The sequence below is a fragment of the Myxocyprinus asiaticus genome, chromosome 28 (assembly GCF_019703515.2).
Source record: "Myxocyprinus asiaticus isolate MX2 ecotype Aquarium Trade chromosome 28, UBuf_Myxa_2, whole genome shotgun sequence".
Taxonomy (NCBI): Eukaryota; Metazoa; Chordata; class Actinopteri; order Cypriniformes; family Catostomidae; genus Myxocyprinus; species Myxocyprinus asiaticus.
In genome coordinates, this window is record NC_059371.1 from 12,876,451 (window position 1) to 12,892,395 (window position 15,945).

General features: G+C 35.6%; 1 protein-coding gene across 1 annotated transcript in view; it reads left to right on the plus strand.

The window, feature by feature from the left end:
* LOC127418709 (contactin-3-like) overlaps positions 1–15,945 on the plus strand; it is a 140,285-nt gene that overhangs the window by 15,266 nt on the left and 109,074 nt on the right. Inside the window, exons 2-3 of the mRNA XM_051659412.1 lie at positions 11,053–11,189; positions 15,061–15,190. Of these exons, the coding sequence (XP_051515372.1) occupies positions 11,135–11,189; positions 15,061–15,190 (185 nt within the window). The 5' untranslated portion in view covers positions 11,053–11,134. The remainder of the gene's footprint in view (positions 1–11,052; positions 11,190–15,060; positions 15,191–15,945) is intronic.

Here is a 15,945-nt window from a genome sequence, read left to right on the forward strand (position 1 = left end):
GAACAATTTGTGAAAATAATATGTAAAATAATAATAACACATAATGGAAAATAAAGTATTATATAGTAAAATAAAAGTACAGCTTCAAAATCAATTGTCTTTTCTCTCTACATCATTATAATTCTCTTAAAGTTTACCTAAGAGTCCCTTCTCACTCAGAGTGCTCGTGCAGGTTTAGAGCGAGGCGTGCTGTCATAGCAACCATAATACCTTTTGTTTTCATTTGTCTTGTGAAGGCCATCTCGTTTAAACAAAGCTAATTCTAAGTTGAGGATGCTCAGTATACCACTGCCTACAGAGGAAGCGTCCTACCTAGCAACAGCCTTCATTAGATACAACTCCCTTCAGCAGGGGGCAGTAAGTGCGCCTCAATAAACCTCAACAGTGCCTGAATGAGAGTCGGCCACACAGAACCTATAGAGCTCCTTGCAGAGGATGGACGCAATCTTGAAAGCTGGACAAAGCACAACAGAAGTATAGGTACTGAGGATCCTGTCACTTTGATAGTCTGTGTTTTTGTTGAGACAGGATCCGGACACTCGTGTTCTGTGTCTGTGTTGTGTTTCGTTTTCTGTCTCTGTGTGAGCGCACAGCTTCTGTTTGTGGTTTCCCTGCTGTGCGCTGTTCGGTCGGTCTTGTGTTTCATGTTCGGATGCATGGTGTCTGGATCCTGACTCTCCTGTCTGGTTCAGTTTTGGTTCAGATGTCAGGATCAGGACACTCCTGCTCCATGTCTTGTATTTTATTGGCATGAGTGCATTGCTCTTATGTCATCTTGGCAGCATGCACTCATGTCAGTTGTTTGTGCAGGCGCGCTTCGTGTTGTGCTCGCTTTGCGCTACGCGTCCGGGTTGTGAGCCGTCTTCACGTTGTGCTGGGGTTTGGTCACTTCTGTCTTAGATGTCAGTTTTATTTGTGGCCGAACTCTCGCACAGGTGTCTTGTCTCATTTTGTTGCCTGTTGCGTTCATCGCATGGTGTTTGCCTCACGATGTACTCTCAGGCTTTGTCTAGTGTGAGAGTTCATGCCATTGCTTTGTTGGCGTTGCCATGCATTCTCTCGCCCTGTCTTTCAGTAGGCATTAGCGCATGTTGCCTTATTGACTTGGCAATATGCGCTTGTGCTATTCGGGTGTTTGTTTTGTGAGAGCACATGGCTTTGTTTTGTTTCTGTTTTGTCTCGTGTTTCTCAGTCCTGCGTCATACCCCACCTCCTTGTTTGCCCATTATTAGTTAATTTGTCTCACCTGCTCTGCCTATTAACTTGTTGATTTCTCTCCCTATTTTAGTCTTCTTGTGTGTGCTGTCCTCTGCCAGTTCGTCTTGTTCTCTCGTCCTGTCGGTTCTGTGTTCTGCTCCATTTTTATCCAGCCCAGTCCGTCTGTGTTCTTACTGCCCTGGACTAGGGGTAGTTTTCATTTTTGGCTCTGTTTATTTTTGGTATTAATAAAATCCTTTGTTTCACTCCTGCCTCTTCAGAATCATGACAGATTCGATTTTCAACTAACTTGACAGAGCATTGAAATAGGCTGAATAATGAGAAATAAGACATTCATTAATTACAAAATAAACACCAACAGAACACTGATGTAAACCAGAGGTGGAAATCCGCTGTTCGACAATTTATTTCTTCTTACATAATTACATAATTTCAACACAAATCAATATTTTATGTCCATTTATTTATTAAATAAATGAACACCGCTTCACGTCAGGGTCCTGATCAACCTGTCAGGGTTTATTCTGCAATAACAACTGGCTGACTGTACACTGTCCCTTACATAACGTTTAGACAATGTACCAGTAAACATTGAAACACTTCTAAAAGCTCTCTACTATTACTATATTTTTAGCCTGGCAGAGAAAAATAATAAAGGACAGGAAATGAATACACTGCATGTATGAATTTGTCTGCCATGTCTTTTAGATTTTGCAGCATCTAGTCCCGCCTTTCCAAGATTCTCATTGGTCAACGCATGCCTATGTCAGAGTGAGTTGCAGCAAAAGTTGAAATGTTTAAATTTTTGGTCACATGATGGAGAATCACTATCGCAAACCTTTGCGCTTTCTCTCTCCATCCTTCCGACGCACCATCTCCATTGAAATGAACGCATTCTCTGACGCAGCGCAAACTCTAGTGTGTAAGCACCCCTTTGGCATATGTTCAATGATATGGAAATAAAATCAACAATATTTTGACTTCAAAAGCTTTTTTTATTGTCTAATCAATGTTATACTCGTCAGCCACAATAATCCAGAATGAAAACAAATATCTAAATTAAAAAATTAATTTTATATATATATATATATATATATATATATATATATATATATATATATATATATGCTGATGTTTATTTTTATCATTATTTGAATTATTGTGTATTATTTATTGTATTCAATTATCATTGCACTCATGTTCTAATTTTTTAATAAATCTTTGAATAAGTCATTCACGATGCCATTTATATCTGTATTCTTACATAATGGGCATAATAGATATTCATTGCTTGTTTCAGCCTCATTTAACGTGTCAGCCACCCTGTAAAATAATGAAATAAATGAATACAAATATAACATCTGTCCTCGCTAAACTGCACTCAACAGTTTCATAATTGGGTAAATCAGTCAGACTGGTCAGCCACACAATAATTCCTCTTTGCAGAATGACAGCATCATCAAAACAACCCAGCGAGACTTAACCTGTATATTATACAGAATAAAGTGTTGTACTATGAAGCCATTAGTAACTAAATACTTGCATTATGGGATAGTAACAGAATTATTTGTCACAAACGGACTGTAATCCAAGTGTGTTATTCATCAGAACGCTTCTTTTAGTGTCTTTGTCTTTTAAATTTCTGTTTCCTGGAGCACTACACAGTTTAAAAAATGCATTTTGTCACAACTGCTGTTGACTGAATGTAGTTCTTAGGAGAGAAGTCAATTTCCAAGTCAATTTTCTACTACACTTGAGCATTTTTCAGCATACAGTAAGTGCTATTACACTCAGTATGTTACCAACTTCAGGAGGCTGGGTATGACTGTTGTAGATTGTAAGAGATCTCGACCAGAGATTATTTTGCAGAGATGGGCCACTTCTATTAAAAAATTGGAGAAATTGGAACGCTCAACCAAGGAGCTCTGAGCGACCAATGGTCAACAGACATAGAAAGGAAGTCCCGCCATACAGTTAAAAGAGCCAATTACCTTTTAGATACAGACATTATCTATCAATCAACTTTAGAACGCGCATGCGCATTAGCTATACAAGCCGGGAAAATTGCGTTTTTTAGCGTGATATGAGGTAAAGCATCACAATTTATGCTTCCAGTATTGTCAGATTTTATTGCTGATTTGAAATAAGTTCTTTGATTGTGATCTTGATCCATTCAAGTAGATAGGAGCTGCACTAGCATGACTGGAAATTGCCTCCCGAGAGCATTCCAAAGATGGCAGACAGTGGACTGATTTGCTAGAAAGATTTTGTCTTGACTCACTCACATAAGAAAAAGTTTATACTGCGGTAGAAACAGTGGGGTCCAAAAGTCTGAGAACATTAGTGAAAATGGTTCTATTTCACATTGTTTTAATTTAATACTATTTTTCATTACGCATTGTGTTATTAGCATAACAGTTTGAATGGAAAGTTTCAGAATTTCTTAGTTTTTTGCATGTCCCCCTAAATATATTAAAGATAATTTTATAAAAATATACAAACTTGCAAAACTTGTTGAAAACCTGATAATCCATGTCATCCCAGCATGACTTGGGAGTGCTCCAGAGAGCATCTTGTGTGCTTCAATAGAAGCAAGAAATGTTTACATTTTATACAGAGAAGTTAATATGGTCTGTCACAAATTTACTTATTTGTTTAGTGACCTAGAATAGATGTAGTAGACAGGACTGTTTTGCATTATTTACATGTGAGAGAAACACAAAGAAAACATCTTGGTTACTTTCGTAACCTCCGTTCCCTGATGGGGGAACTCTACTTTTGTAGAGGTGAATGGATCGGCGGAGGAATTCAGCTCACTGAAATACAACCGCTCGGCTCCGAAGAGAAAATCTGAATGAGTGGTTGTGAGCCAGCTCCTTTTATACCCATATGTCTGGGGGAGTGGCATGCAAATTCCACTCGCCAATTCCCATTGGCTTTTTCTCAAAGATCAGAGGTGTTTGGGGCTCCTAAGAGTGACCCCTAGTGTCACTACATCGAGACAACGTCGAGTGAGTGACAGATAGGGAACAAAGAAACAGAAAGTTAGAGTGAAACAGTTGTAATCTGGCGGTAAAAAATCTGATTCATTTTGTCCATAGGTGAATACGTTTTTAATGATAAACCTTCAAAGACAGACCTACCGCCAGCTCTGAGGTTGTTAATTAATGGTATGTTCATCTGTTAAAGCCATCAGTGCATGTTATTAATTTCATTAAAAAAAATCATGTTTAATAGTGAAATTCATTGCAGACTGATCTAACAGTGAAATCAGAATCAGTAGGTTGACTTTTCTTTAGATAAAATCAGTCTGTGCTTACCGAAATTCAAAAATGTTGTTGATCTTATAGGCACGTGTGAGATATTCAGGATGAAATGTCCACAGAGGGACACCAAAAGCGAGTTGTGAAGAGAGGTGTTATCAGAGTAAAAATGTAATGGTAGGAGAAAAAATGCAATCTCCAAATCATGCTCGTCACTGATTATTCAAACACGATTACTTTGTGGCTTCAGTGCAGGACGCAAACCCGGGTCTCCCATGCTACTGACTCGCTTCCAGTCACGCCACAAGGTAAAGTAAACATGCTTGAGACGATGCAAAATGCGCTTGTTTGTAAGTCGGGATAATGTGGCCAATTCAAGGGTACTGGAAGTCTCGGAAACAACATGATGAGATTGCTGACTTCTTGTGTGATCATGTTGTTCCTGCTTAAGAACTACACTACCCATGTTGCCCAAGAGTTAAGATCTAGCAATCAGAGAATAACAGCCAACAAAGTGCGCCAAATGAGCTTTGCAGTGACTACTCACTCCCATGAGTCGATCTCACTCTCTCAAACTGCATATATATTTGCATAAATCTTTTGCAATACAATTTAAGTGTTTTTAAATTTAAATCAATAGATTTATATTTTCATATTATCATTTTTAATACGATTACATAATTTGTTATGCTTCATGTGATTGTTGTTAATTCCCGCATGAAAGATGTTAATTACACAGTCTTGTACCTTTGTCTTTTTGTCAGATTTGTAAATACTTTTTGCTTCAAATCAAAGTTTCGAATGTTGTAATGCACCACGAGCTGGTTGGTTTGGTTCAGGGCTTTTATGAAATCCTTACTGAAAAAAATGAATGGAGAAAATACTTCTGGAACCAAGATGAATGAAAAAGTGGGTAGGCACTGTGTACAGAGTGGGTCAAGATTAGGAACACCTTATTATGAACGAGTGTTGTTAGGCACAACATAAAGTGGAATTTAGGTGTTAGTTTCTGAGCAACATCAAAACTTGCCCCATTAATATATTGAATGATGCCAGACTGATGCCCAACTTGTTCATTTGTTATGAATAATATTATATTTGGTTTGCATCCATCAAGTTCCAAAGACAAATGTAAAATAATTAAACGATTTGAAGTACCTTTCATTTGTAAAGTACTTACTTTGCTAAATTATCCAAAAAAAGGCATAACCAAATGGTTATTATAAACCATAAACCACTGGGTTGAATTTACAGCAAAATAACTATGTTGTGATATACTGTATAACGTTACTGTGATATAAAATTATTCAGACTGTGACATAAGATTTTGGTTGATTTTCGCCCATGCCTTATATTAACCCTGATTATTTTAGTCTAAGAACAGAGAAACATAATCAAAGAAACAACTGCCTTGTTTGTAGTGGAGTGGAGATGGCTCCTTGAAGCAGTCCTCGCTTCAGAGGTTTTGAACAATAAGCATCATGATGCGGTTTTGCATCTTCAAGGTGTTTTATTCATAGGGTTGTGGAATTGTTTGTATAAAAGGAACTAGATTAGGCTGCTAATAACATAGCCCCTAATTACACAGCGCATGCTCTCATTAATGGGAAGAAACTAGATGTTTCAGTGTGATGAGAAGGTCTCACAGGCTGGCTGCCGTTAATGATTTTGCTTCAAGACTGCTTAGCAAGAAGGAACATGACTTGCAGTGTTCTTTTCACAAAATACAGAGTATTTTAATCCAGGTTTATTTGCTTACTCCTGCTAAAACCCATATGCTACAGCAGCTGCACAAGATGACAATAATTATAATTCTTAAAGTGTCCTCATAAGTCTGCAGTGGCCCGGATATTACTTTGTGTATGTTTGTGTCAGAAATTTCAAAAAGTGTATTGTAAGACATTGAATATATGTAAAATATGTAGAATATTTTACAGTCTCTGATCTCACTTTCACCACAACAGTACTACATCCCTCTCTGTGTCTTTCTCGCTGGCTCCCTAAATTGATTTTTGAAAATGTTGCAAGGCAGATTTGCGTTGTAGAAAATAATTAACCACCGGAAACCATACTAACACAATCTAAACTTGCCAAAAGTATGGATTTTTAAATTTTAGTTGACAAAATGTATTATTTAAAAGACATGAACTATCACCAGGTCATGTGTCGACTGTTACCATCTTATTTTTACCTTTTTAAAGTAAAGAACTGTTCCATATAGATAATTTAAAAAGTTGTCAAAATGACATCATTACCTTTTCAAGAAGTCTGAGGACAATTTAAAGTCTTTTTAAAACTTTATCTTATTTTTTTATGTTTGTCAAAAAGGGATGATCTGAAAATGTCAACCCTACTATTATTTTGTATAGTGAACAAATGATAATTAAAAACTGTATATTAGTAGAAATATACAGTAATCACACATTCTAATGAGCACATAGTCACTTCACAACTGTGAGCACAAGGCATATAAAGTCAAATTAAATTGTAAAGCTGTCAACACTGAAGGGAAAATTATGTTCCAATGTATTTTAAATTTAATAATTTAGCACAATGCAATTAATTAAAGCTTAACACATTATTTATGTTTAAAATCGTACAAAGTTTTATTTAAATAATCTTTTCAAACAAAAAGGCATCCTTTCATAGAATGACCCCACTGGCTGTTGTAAATAGTTTGTCATTTTCAAAAGAGCACTCCCTGCAAACCATCACTTGTAATGTGTGTGTTCTCTGGCTCAATCTTGTTCATTGATGGCCAACTGGCTTAGGCTCCGGCATTCCTCTTCCTGTCTCATAAGTGATGGTAAGGCATTCTTGCATGGTACAGAGTGGTTTTGATGCCTTAAATTGGTTTTAAGTGATTTTTTTTTTTTTTTTTTTTTTTTTGTAATAGCACACATAAAATGTCCCTTTGGGAAATAGGTTTCCTAAGAAATCACACTTGAAAGCCGTAGGTTCTGTAAAATACAAAAAGGATCAGAACAGTGCTTCTTTAATCAATCAGTAAACTAGACCATAAGCAACACTACCTCTCTGTGTGCCAATTTTGTGCATTCAGGTTTGCCAAGGAGGCCTATAAAACCTGAAGAAAGCTATCTATAGCTGTCCCATTCATCTCGATTGCTTGGCTGGCACAAACATGGCTAATATAATATAATGTCAAAACATCTACTTTAATATAATGAAAAGTTTGTAATGTTACATTAAAAAGGCTTAGTCTTTTCTACTTCTCAATGGAGTAAGATACTTTTTTGCCCCATGGGGTGCATTTATTTGGGATGATATGTCTTTAGAGGGTGGAGTTTTGGAAATATTTTTTATTTTTAAAGTTAGCAAAACTGCTGAAATCACTTACAAACCCTTTAAATTTATCTTCCCATCGTTTGTTTTTATTTTTTATTCCATTATAAAATCCCTTTAGTTTTTCTAAATGTAAATTAAGTTTGCTAATCAGTTTTTTGGTGTAATATGATTAAAAGAAATTAGTTACTGTAATAAAATTATATTTTCAGTCCAAAAAGTAGTACAATGCATTACATTTTAAATACTTGTAATCAGATAACAGTTAAGGACTTTCAATTAAAGTAATTACTTTTTAGTAAATTTCTTGGGTTACACATATTTCTAAAATAATATTAATTATGAAGAATGCATTTAAACTTGTGTGACCCCGCGTCCACATGTGTGGACATTGCATTTTGGCTTCGTTATATGCAACACATCATTTAAATTAATTTAAACTGACTGAATACCGTTTACAACAATCTACACTGTCATTTAAGGGTTAGACTTCTGGCGCACTGCGTCACATGACAAAACAGCATGATGTTGATTTCCGTGAAGCGCTTCTATGGCCATAGAGCAAACAAAAGTGCTTCTGGTAAGAGTTTTTCTTTGAAACCTGCTTTGTTGTAAAGAGTAGTGTCTCTAGTTTCGTTTGATATACCGATTTAAAAACATTACTCATTTTTCACCCATCAGCGCACTGATAAACATGATGTCCACATATGTAGAAATTGGCACCTTATTCCCTCAAACGTTGAAAAAACAAATTTTCAACATTTAAACATCTGTGGGTCATTTTGCTTCATTTTATTATACATTTTGTTATATTTTATTTTATCACTGTACAATACGGTTTTGTTCATTAGTAAATGCATTCCTATATTTACTGTAAATTTTCACATTGAGTATAAATGTATTTATACAAAAGCTGAAAAATGTTGCTTTCAGAGGCTTTATATGGAGTAAGGATGAAAATAAGGTGCATTTTGAACTTTTCTGAGACCAGTGCAGACAGACAGCACACTGAAGAGTACGTCATTCATTAAATAGGGAGCAAGGATGCATCCTATAGCTTTCTATGCAGCTAAGTGCATTCACTCCCAACATCCGACCAAACGTTCACTTTCAGGCTGCAGATGATGTTTGGAGCACTCAACATGTTTGGCAGACATGAGACAATGGTAATCAGTACATAGATTCAGAATTTTATAATGCTAAATTTTATTTTAACATGGTTGGCAGTGATTTATTGAAGCTGGCCATTACTTCTAATCAGAATTATTTATTCAGCTTTATAGAAATCAGCTGTAATGTCTGTAACTGTAACGTCTGAAGGATGTCACGAGAGCAGGATCTAGGTGCAGCAAACTTTTAATGATAAATAAATAAATCAATATACAAAAACAGGATAAACGCTGGAACAGGGCAAGACTGGGAAACAAAAACAAACGTCTACAAACAAGATATCAACCGGAACATGAACTGGAGAAAAACACAACAACTGACAAAGATAGAGCAGACATAAGGGCATTATATACACACGGATAAATGAGGTAATGGAAGACAAGTGAAAACAATTGGGAACAGCTGGTAGTGATGAGGGCGGTGAATTATGGGGAATGTAGTCCAGAGAAACAAAAGACAGAGGTTAAACACAAGGTAAAACAACAGAGAATCATAACAGTAACGTCTCAGAAACACGAATAACCAACACTCCTGGACACATAATAAACTATTTGATGAAAAAATCTGGCTTTCTATAGCTCAGTATTATATAAAATTTCACAACGTAGTCCCACGGAAAACTATTTGCTCTTTGTTTTGTTTTTTTTTGCTTGTTTATTAGGTGCTAGTTACAAATCAAAAAGGGAAATGGAAAATGCACACAGCAGTCACGCTCAGGTCTCAGGAGGTTAAATCATGAATTTTGTTTTTCTGTGACAGCTTTAGATTCACTAACGAGTCATTGTAAGGGAGTGCCACAATGAACAAGAAGGAAATGAAGACTTTATTTTGAATTTGTTTAGTGGAAAAACAAAAACTTTTCTGTGAAAAGTGTTTTAGAAAGCAATTTAAAAGTAAAATAAATATGTTTCTTCATAGAAAGAATGAACCTTTTTCATTTTTCTGGGTTTGGAATGCAGAAGTAAACTAAAGTGGGGTAAGCTTCTCTAGCAGTGAATGAAATGCCATGGCAAATATGATTTTTGCAATCCAACAGCAAAAGAAAAAAATCCACTTTTATGTTTACACAATTTCCAAAACAGGGGAATAATGTAACATTACATTCAATTCAATTTACATCTGCTAAATAAGGTGGAAACATGTAATCACTGGTTGTGCAAAGGGTCTGTAGTCCTGTTTGTTTTTCAGACCTATGTGCAAGTGACATATCTACTAACTTGCTTGTGTTCATCACATTACAGTATGTCTTTCCAATGAATCAAAATGGTCTATTAGCCAACATTAGCTGCATTAAAGGGATAGTTCATTTACTCACTCTCATGCCATCCCAGATGTGTAGGACCTTCTCTCTTCTGCAGACAAATAAAGGTTTTTAGAAGAAGATCTCAGCTCTGTAGGTCCATACAATGCAAGTGAATGGTGACAAAAACTTTTTAGCTCCAAAAAGCACATGAAGGCAGCATAAAAGTAATCCACTAGACTCCAGTGGTTAAATCCATATCTACTGAAGCAATATGATAGGTGTGGGTGAGAAATAGATCAATTTTTAAGTCCTTTTTTACTATAAATCTCCACTTTGACTTTCACTTCCACATTCTTCTTCTATTGTTTTTTATTCTTCCTGCATATCTCCACTTATTGGTCAGGGCTGGTCAGATTTATAGTACAAAAGGACTTAAATATTGATCTGTTTCTCACCCACTCCTATCATGTCGCTTCTGAAGACATGGATTAAACCACTGGCTTTATGTGATTTTTTGAGCTTCAAAGTTCTGGCCGGCATTGACTTGCATTGAATGGACCTACAGAGCTGAGATATTCTTCTTTAAATATTTGTTTGTGTTTAACAGAAGAAAAGTCACACATCTGGGATGGCATGAGGGTGAGTAAATGATGAGAGAATTTTCATTTTGGGGTGAACTATTCCTTTAATGCTGTAATATTTGGGGTACATAAAGTCTATTGTAGCACACAACGACCACTGTTTTTTACCTCATGACTTTCATTTATATAAAAAACAAACAGCAGGAATTCATTGAGAAAAATAGACTTGATGTGTAAGTTTTTCTAATTTCTCATATAATTCGCTTTTCAACAGGTCAGGTGTGTTTTTCTCTTGAGAGCAGCCGTTCATTCACAGTGCACTGGATGTAAGTAGCACTCGCCCCTGGCAGCTGAAGATGATGTTACTATGGAAACAGTTTTTGCTGCTATCAATCATGGAGTATCTTGCAGGTAAAATGAATTGGTAATTCTTCCCATGTGGCTCTTGTGGCATATTCACAACTATGTCTCTATCAACTTTAACTTAATAATTTCTTCAGCATGAGGATGTTCTGACAGTCATGGTTAAAATGAAGAAACCATATATGGGAGCTGCTCCTCAAAGCAAGCTTCATGGACATGGACCATTGCGTCCAATGTTCTCCTCTTGCTCACTGAAGCATTATGTATGTGGTTAACTTGTCTGGTCATTCATTGGTCCAGTGTAAGCCCACAGCAGACAGAAACAAATGTGTTGTTACAGCAGTTGTTATCAGCCCATATCTTGATTATAAGCGGAAGACAGTAATAGTAATATTACTATTAACATTAATTGCGTGTCTATTATTGACAGTAATAGACGTGCAAAATCAGGCTTACAGGAACCAGACTGGTTTTGGCCATGATGCAAGAGCTTTCAATTAAGCTGCGCAGTCAATTTGAAAATGAATTTGTTTGTGTCATTGAAGCTTTGGGAGACTTCGATACAATGTGTCCTCCATGGAAATAGAAATAGTATGTCACAGTTTAATGGCTCCACTCCCTACAGATATGGGAGTAGAAATTATTTTTTTTAATATGAATTCACTCGAAGTATACTTTGTACATAGAGACCCCAGAAGTATTTGGACACTTGATATTCATACAAAAATGTATGAATCTCTTTACATTAAATAACAAAATATCAAACTAAGTGTTATCTGCCAACAAATGATAATAGACCTTTCTAGAAACCATTTTTGCAATTACTTTTAAAGCAGTTGGTTCCAAAGTTAGTTTCCATTTTAGTGGATGAATAAAGTAATTTCCTCTCAAGTTCACAAAGTAGAGTAACCACAGGTGTAGTACATCACATTAACCATGGGCGTGTTTCACTAATGTTTAAAACCAGAAAGTGTCCAAATACTCTTTGTCTTGTCAGACAAATGTTTAAACAACATATTTGTTTTGTCATTTAAAACCTAAAAACATATTTTATTGAAATATTTGCTTCATCTATTTTTAAGTGTGATATAAGTGTCCGAATGAAGTTTGGGACTGCTGTATACCAAATCACCCTCAAAGATTCAGTTTGTAGAATCAACATTAAAACTGAATGTAGAATCTTTAGCATTTCAATTCAGTTCAGAAGAGGATACTCAATAAAAGTATAGCACATTGTTAAAGACTATAATTTTGATCTGCAAAATCTAAATGTCATATGAGAGTGTCTTAATTTTTGACATTGCACATTCCAGACAAATGTCACACTTCAATGTGCAGAACCCTATGATTTTGTCACTTAAGAAATTGAGTGATGTGAGCATTGCCCTTGATTAGAACCCACACACCTGGTGTGATCTCACCACATATGTTCCAATTTTCTGCACTCTGTCTCTACGCATGCTTGTTACTGTGCAAGTTCTGGCATCTACACAATAGTTTAGCCACAAATACCCACACACTTCTTTGTAAAAAGGCTTCGTGTCATGCCAAATGTAATTTATGTTTGTTTTCAGCAAATAGGCTGGATTTAAACTGTGCTTAAAAGGAATACTTTACCTAAATTTAAAAAGTCATAATTTTCACACCCATATGTTGTTCCAAATATGTGTGGATTTCTGGAAGATTTCCAGTGAATAATGATTGATAATAATGAAACAAATGAATTTTTATTTTCAGGTGAACTATGCCTTAATGAGATATAAATGTATATGTATAAATATATATGTATTAATGCTGTCGATTAAACACATTAATTCAGTGTGATAAGTTATTTAAAAGCTAATGCCTAAAACATTAACGCAGTTAAACACACCATCATATTATGGCATTATACGTAAGTGCCACCTCCATGTTTTCGCTAGTCTTATTCAGCAGGGGCAGTAGGCGCAGCTCCAGCTGTACAGACAACAAACAAAAAGACAGCTAGATGGAACAGAGTACAAGGATCATGAGATGCATTTTATTTGTATTTTTTTAAGTTTCAAAGTACATGCAACTTGACACGTCGGCTAAAGACATTGAAAATCTATCTTGTTCAGATTAATGAACTCAACTGTGAAATGGATCGCTGTGAACATTTGGCCAGAAATAGTTTCTAAATTTAGCTATGTGGAAAAAACAACAAAATATTGACTTCTAAAGCTGTTATTTTATTTTTTATTTTTTGCATTGTCTTATCAATGCTTTACTCTAGGGCTGGGAAAAAAACGGCCCTGTTACAAATCGCGATTCTTGAGCCAAACGATTTTAAAATCGTCTCCTTGATGATAAATCCATTTTGTATTTAATAAAAAAAATACGTTTATCTTAATGCTACAATGATTCATAGATAAGATATGAAGCTATATTTGTGCAGAGTTCCATACTAACAGGTTTTCTCTTTGAGAAGTTTTGTCTCTTTAATTCTTTACATTTAGTCCTTTAATGCACCGCTGCTGCAGCCGTCAAGCGTCGTTTGTCAGATTCCTCTGCTGTGATCAATGTTCCTGTTATTATGCTTAATCCAAAAGTTCATTTGAGAGGTGTTGTGGAGAATATTTGTCGGAAGTCATTCTGCAGATTCTGTTTCACACTGCTTTAATAAATAGTTTAGCTGTAAAAAGGCTTATCAAACTGTTTGATGCTGTAAACTAGGCTACGTGTCGTGCTCCGCAATATTTGTAATCTAACAGCCAGGGTATTCATGCGCAGTGGCGGGTATTTTCACACATTTACCTCGACAAGAAATGCCAGTTGATACAAAGACGCGTGCTTGAGGAAACACACCTGATTATATTTTGAAAAATAAGACAAAGGGAATGCCGGTGATGAGCATGTCTGATTTGCTTTTTTGTTCGGAAGTTCATTTGCGCTTTAGTGCCCATGCGCAAATTGTGAGTTCTCATATTGTTTTCTAGTTTGTAAGCAGTTTGTAAGAATAGTGTTGTCTATGAGAACGCTGCTCAGATTATTTCAGTATGCATATGCAAATAACATGCAATGACTTTGGGATTACAGGTGAATTGTCATGTGTCTCATAATTCAGTAAAGCCCCAGAAATGGTTCTTAAACAAGTTTACTCTTTAGCCTCCATTTGTATGTTGCAAAATTGTCATTATGATTATAGTTATAGCCTATGGTACTATATCTTATATTTTATATTCTAAATAACAAAATGAGTTTGATTAGTTAAAATTATATATATTTATTTGCTGAATATAAATAGACATAATGCAGCCTAGTGTTCCTTAGCACTAACTAGTCACCTAGTTTAGACAACGCACTGACTGGTCGATTGGTAGTTATAAATTGGTAGTTTTGCAAATCTCTTCCTTTTACCTGCAAGTTATATTTTACAGAGTGTAAACAATTGTCATTTCAGACACATCTGTTCTTCAATAGACATTTCTTTCTGTGAAAAAGTATGTAATTTATTTGATCCTTTTATGAAGTTTTTATATCGATACTTACAGAATCACAATATTGCAATACATATTGAATCGGCTGGGAAATATCATTGTAATATTGAATCAGGAGGTCTGTGGGTGGCAATTCTCAGCACTACTTTACTTATCTGCCACAATAATGTAATGTCTTTGAATGATCAAAATGTATGTATTATGTATTATTTTTATTATTATATATTGAATTATCTTTATTTGGGGGCCTTTTTCAGCTAATATTGATGTATGTAGTTAATTTCAATTAATTTGATTCATTTGATTGATATTGGCATATCATGCAATTAATTTGATGAAGTATTTTAATTAGTTGACAGCCCTAATATATATATATATATATATATATATATATATAAACTGAATGAATGTGTAAAAGGATAATTGTGTTTTGTTGCTGGTTTTTTAAAATCTGCTCTCAGAGTGTCTGGATTATAAAGCCTTTAATGGCCCAAAATGGCGGATGGAGCCCAGTGATCTGACAGTGGGTTCGCTGGATGAAGAAGCCACACTTACCTGTGATGCAAAGGGCATTCCTGCCCCTCAGTACAGGTATGATGCATTTCTGTTTGAATTGTCTATCTCTATGGCTTTGTTCCAAAACCTAGTGAGCTGCCTTGTTGTCTGCTGCCTAGGCATCTGCCTTCCAAGGCAACATCCTAACACCCTGTGTACACCAGATGTGAATGGCGCGGTGCGATGCGACAAAAGCAAATCACTACCTTTATAATCAATCATGCTGTCTACACTGGATGCATAAGTCGCGTCGCTCGCATCGCGCTGACAGTAAACACCCATTTTGTGCGCTACTGGCGCTACTCCTGCCAACAAGACAAATAAATGGTTTAGAACGTTCATTTTGATGCTTCCAGTGTAGACAGCCTCAAGCCATTGCGGCACGACACAACATCGCTCGTGTCCGGTGCAGACTTGGTGTAACTGAACAGGAACCTCTTAAAGGTGCACTCAATATTTTTTTTATTTTATTTTTTATTTTTTTGTAAATCTCAGCTCATTAAGAAATGAATAGTAAATTTTCAACCTATGTATAAAATCATAAGTTCTTACATGAGATGAAGACTCATATTAATAACCTTTTAAAAGCTGTTTTATTTTACATGTAAAAGGTCCACTCATGGGTACTGCCATATTATGATCACATGACCTGCCTAATACTACTCACTTAATCTCAATAGCTACCATGTTATTGGATACTTTCACACTTGTATTAAATTAATCATTGCTGACTGTGTATTGTGATTTCTTTTCAGTGGCATCAGTAACTGAAAACAATTGCTTTTTAATTG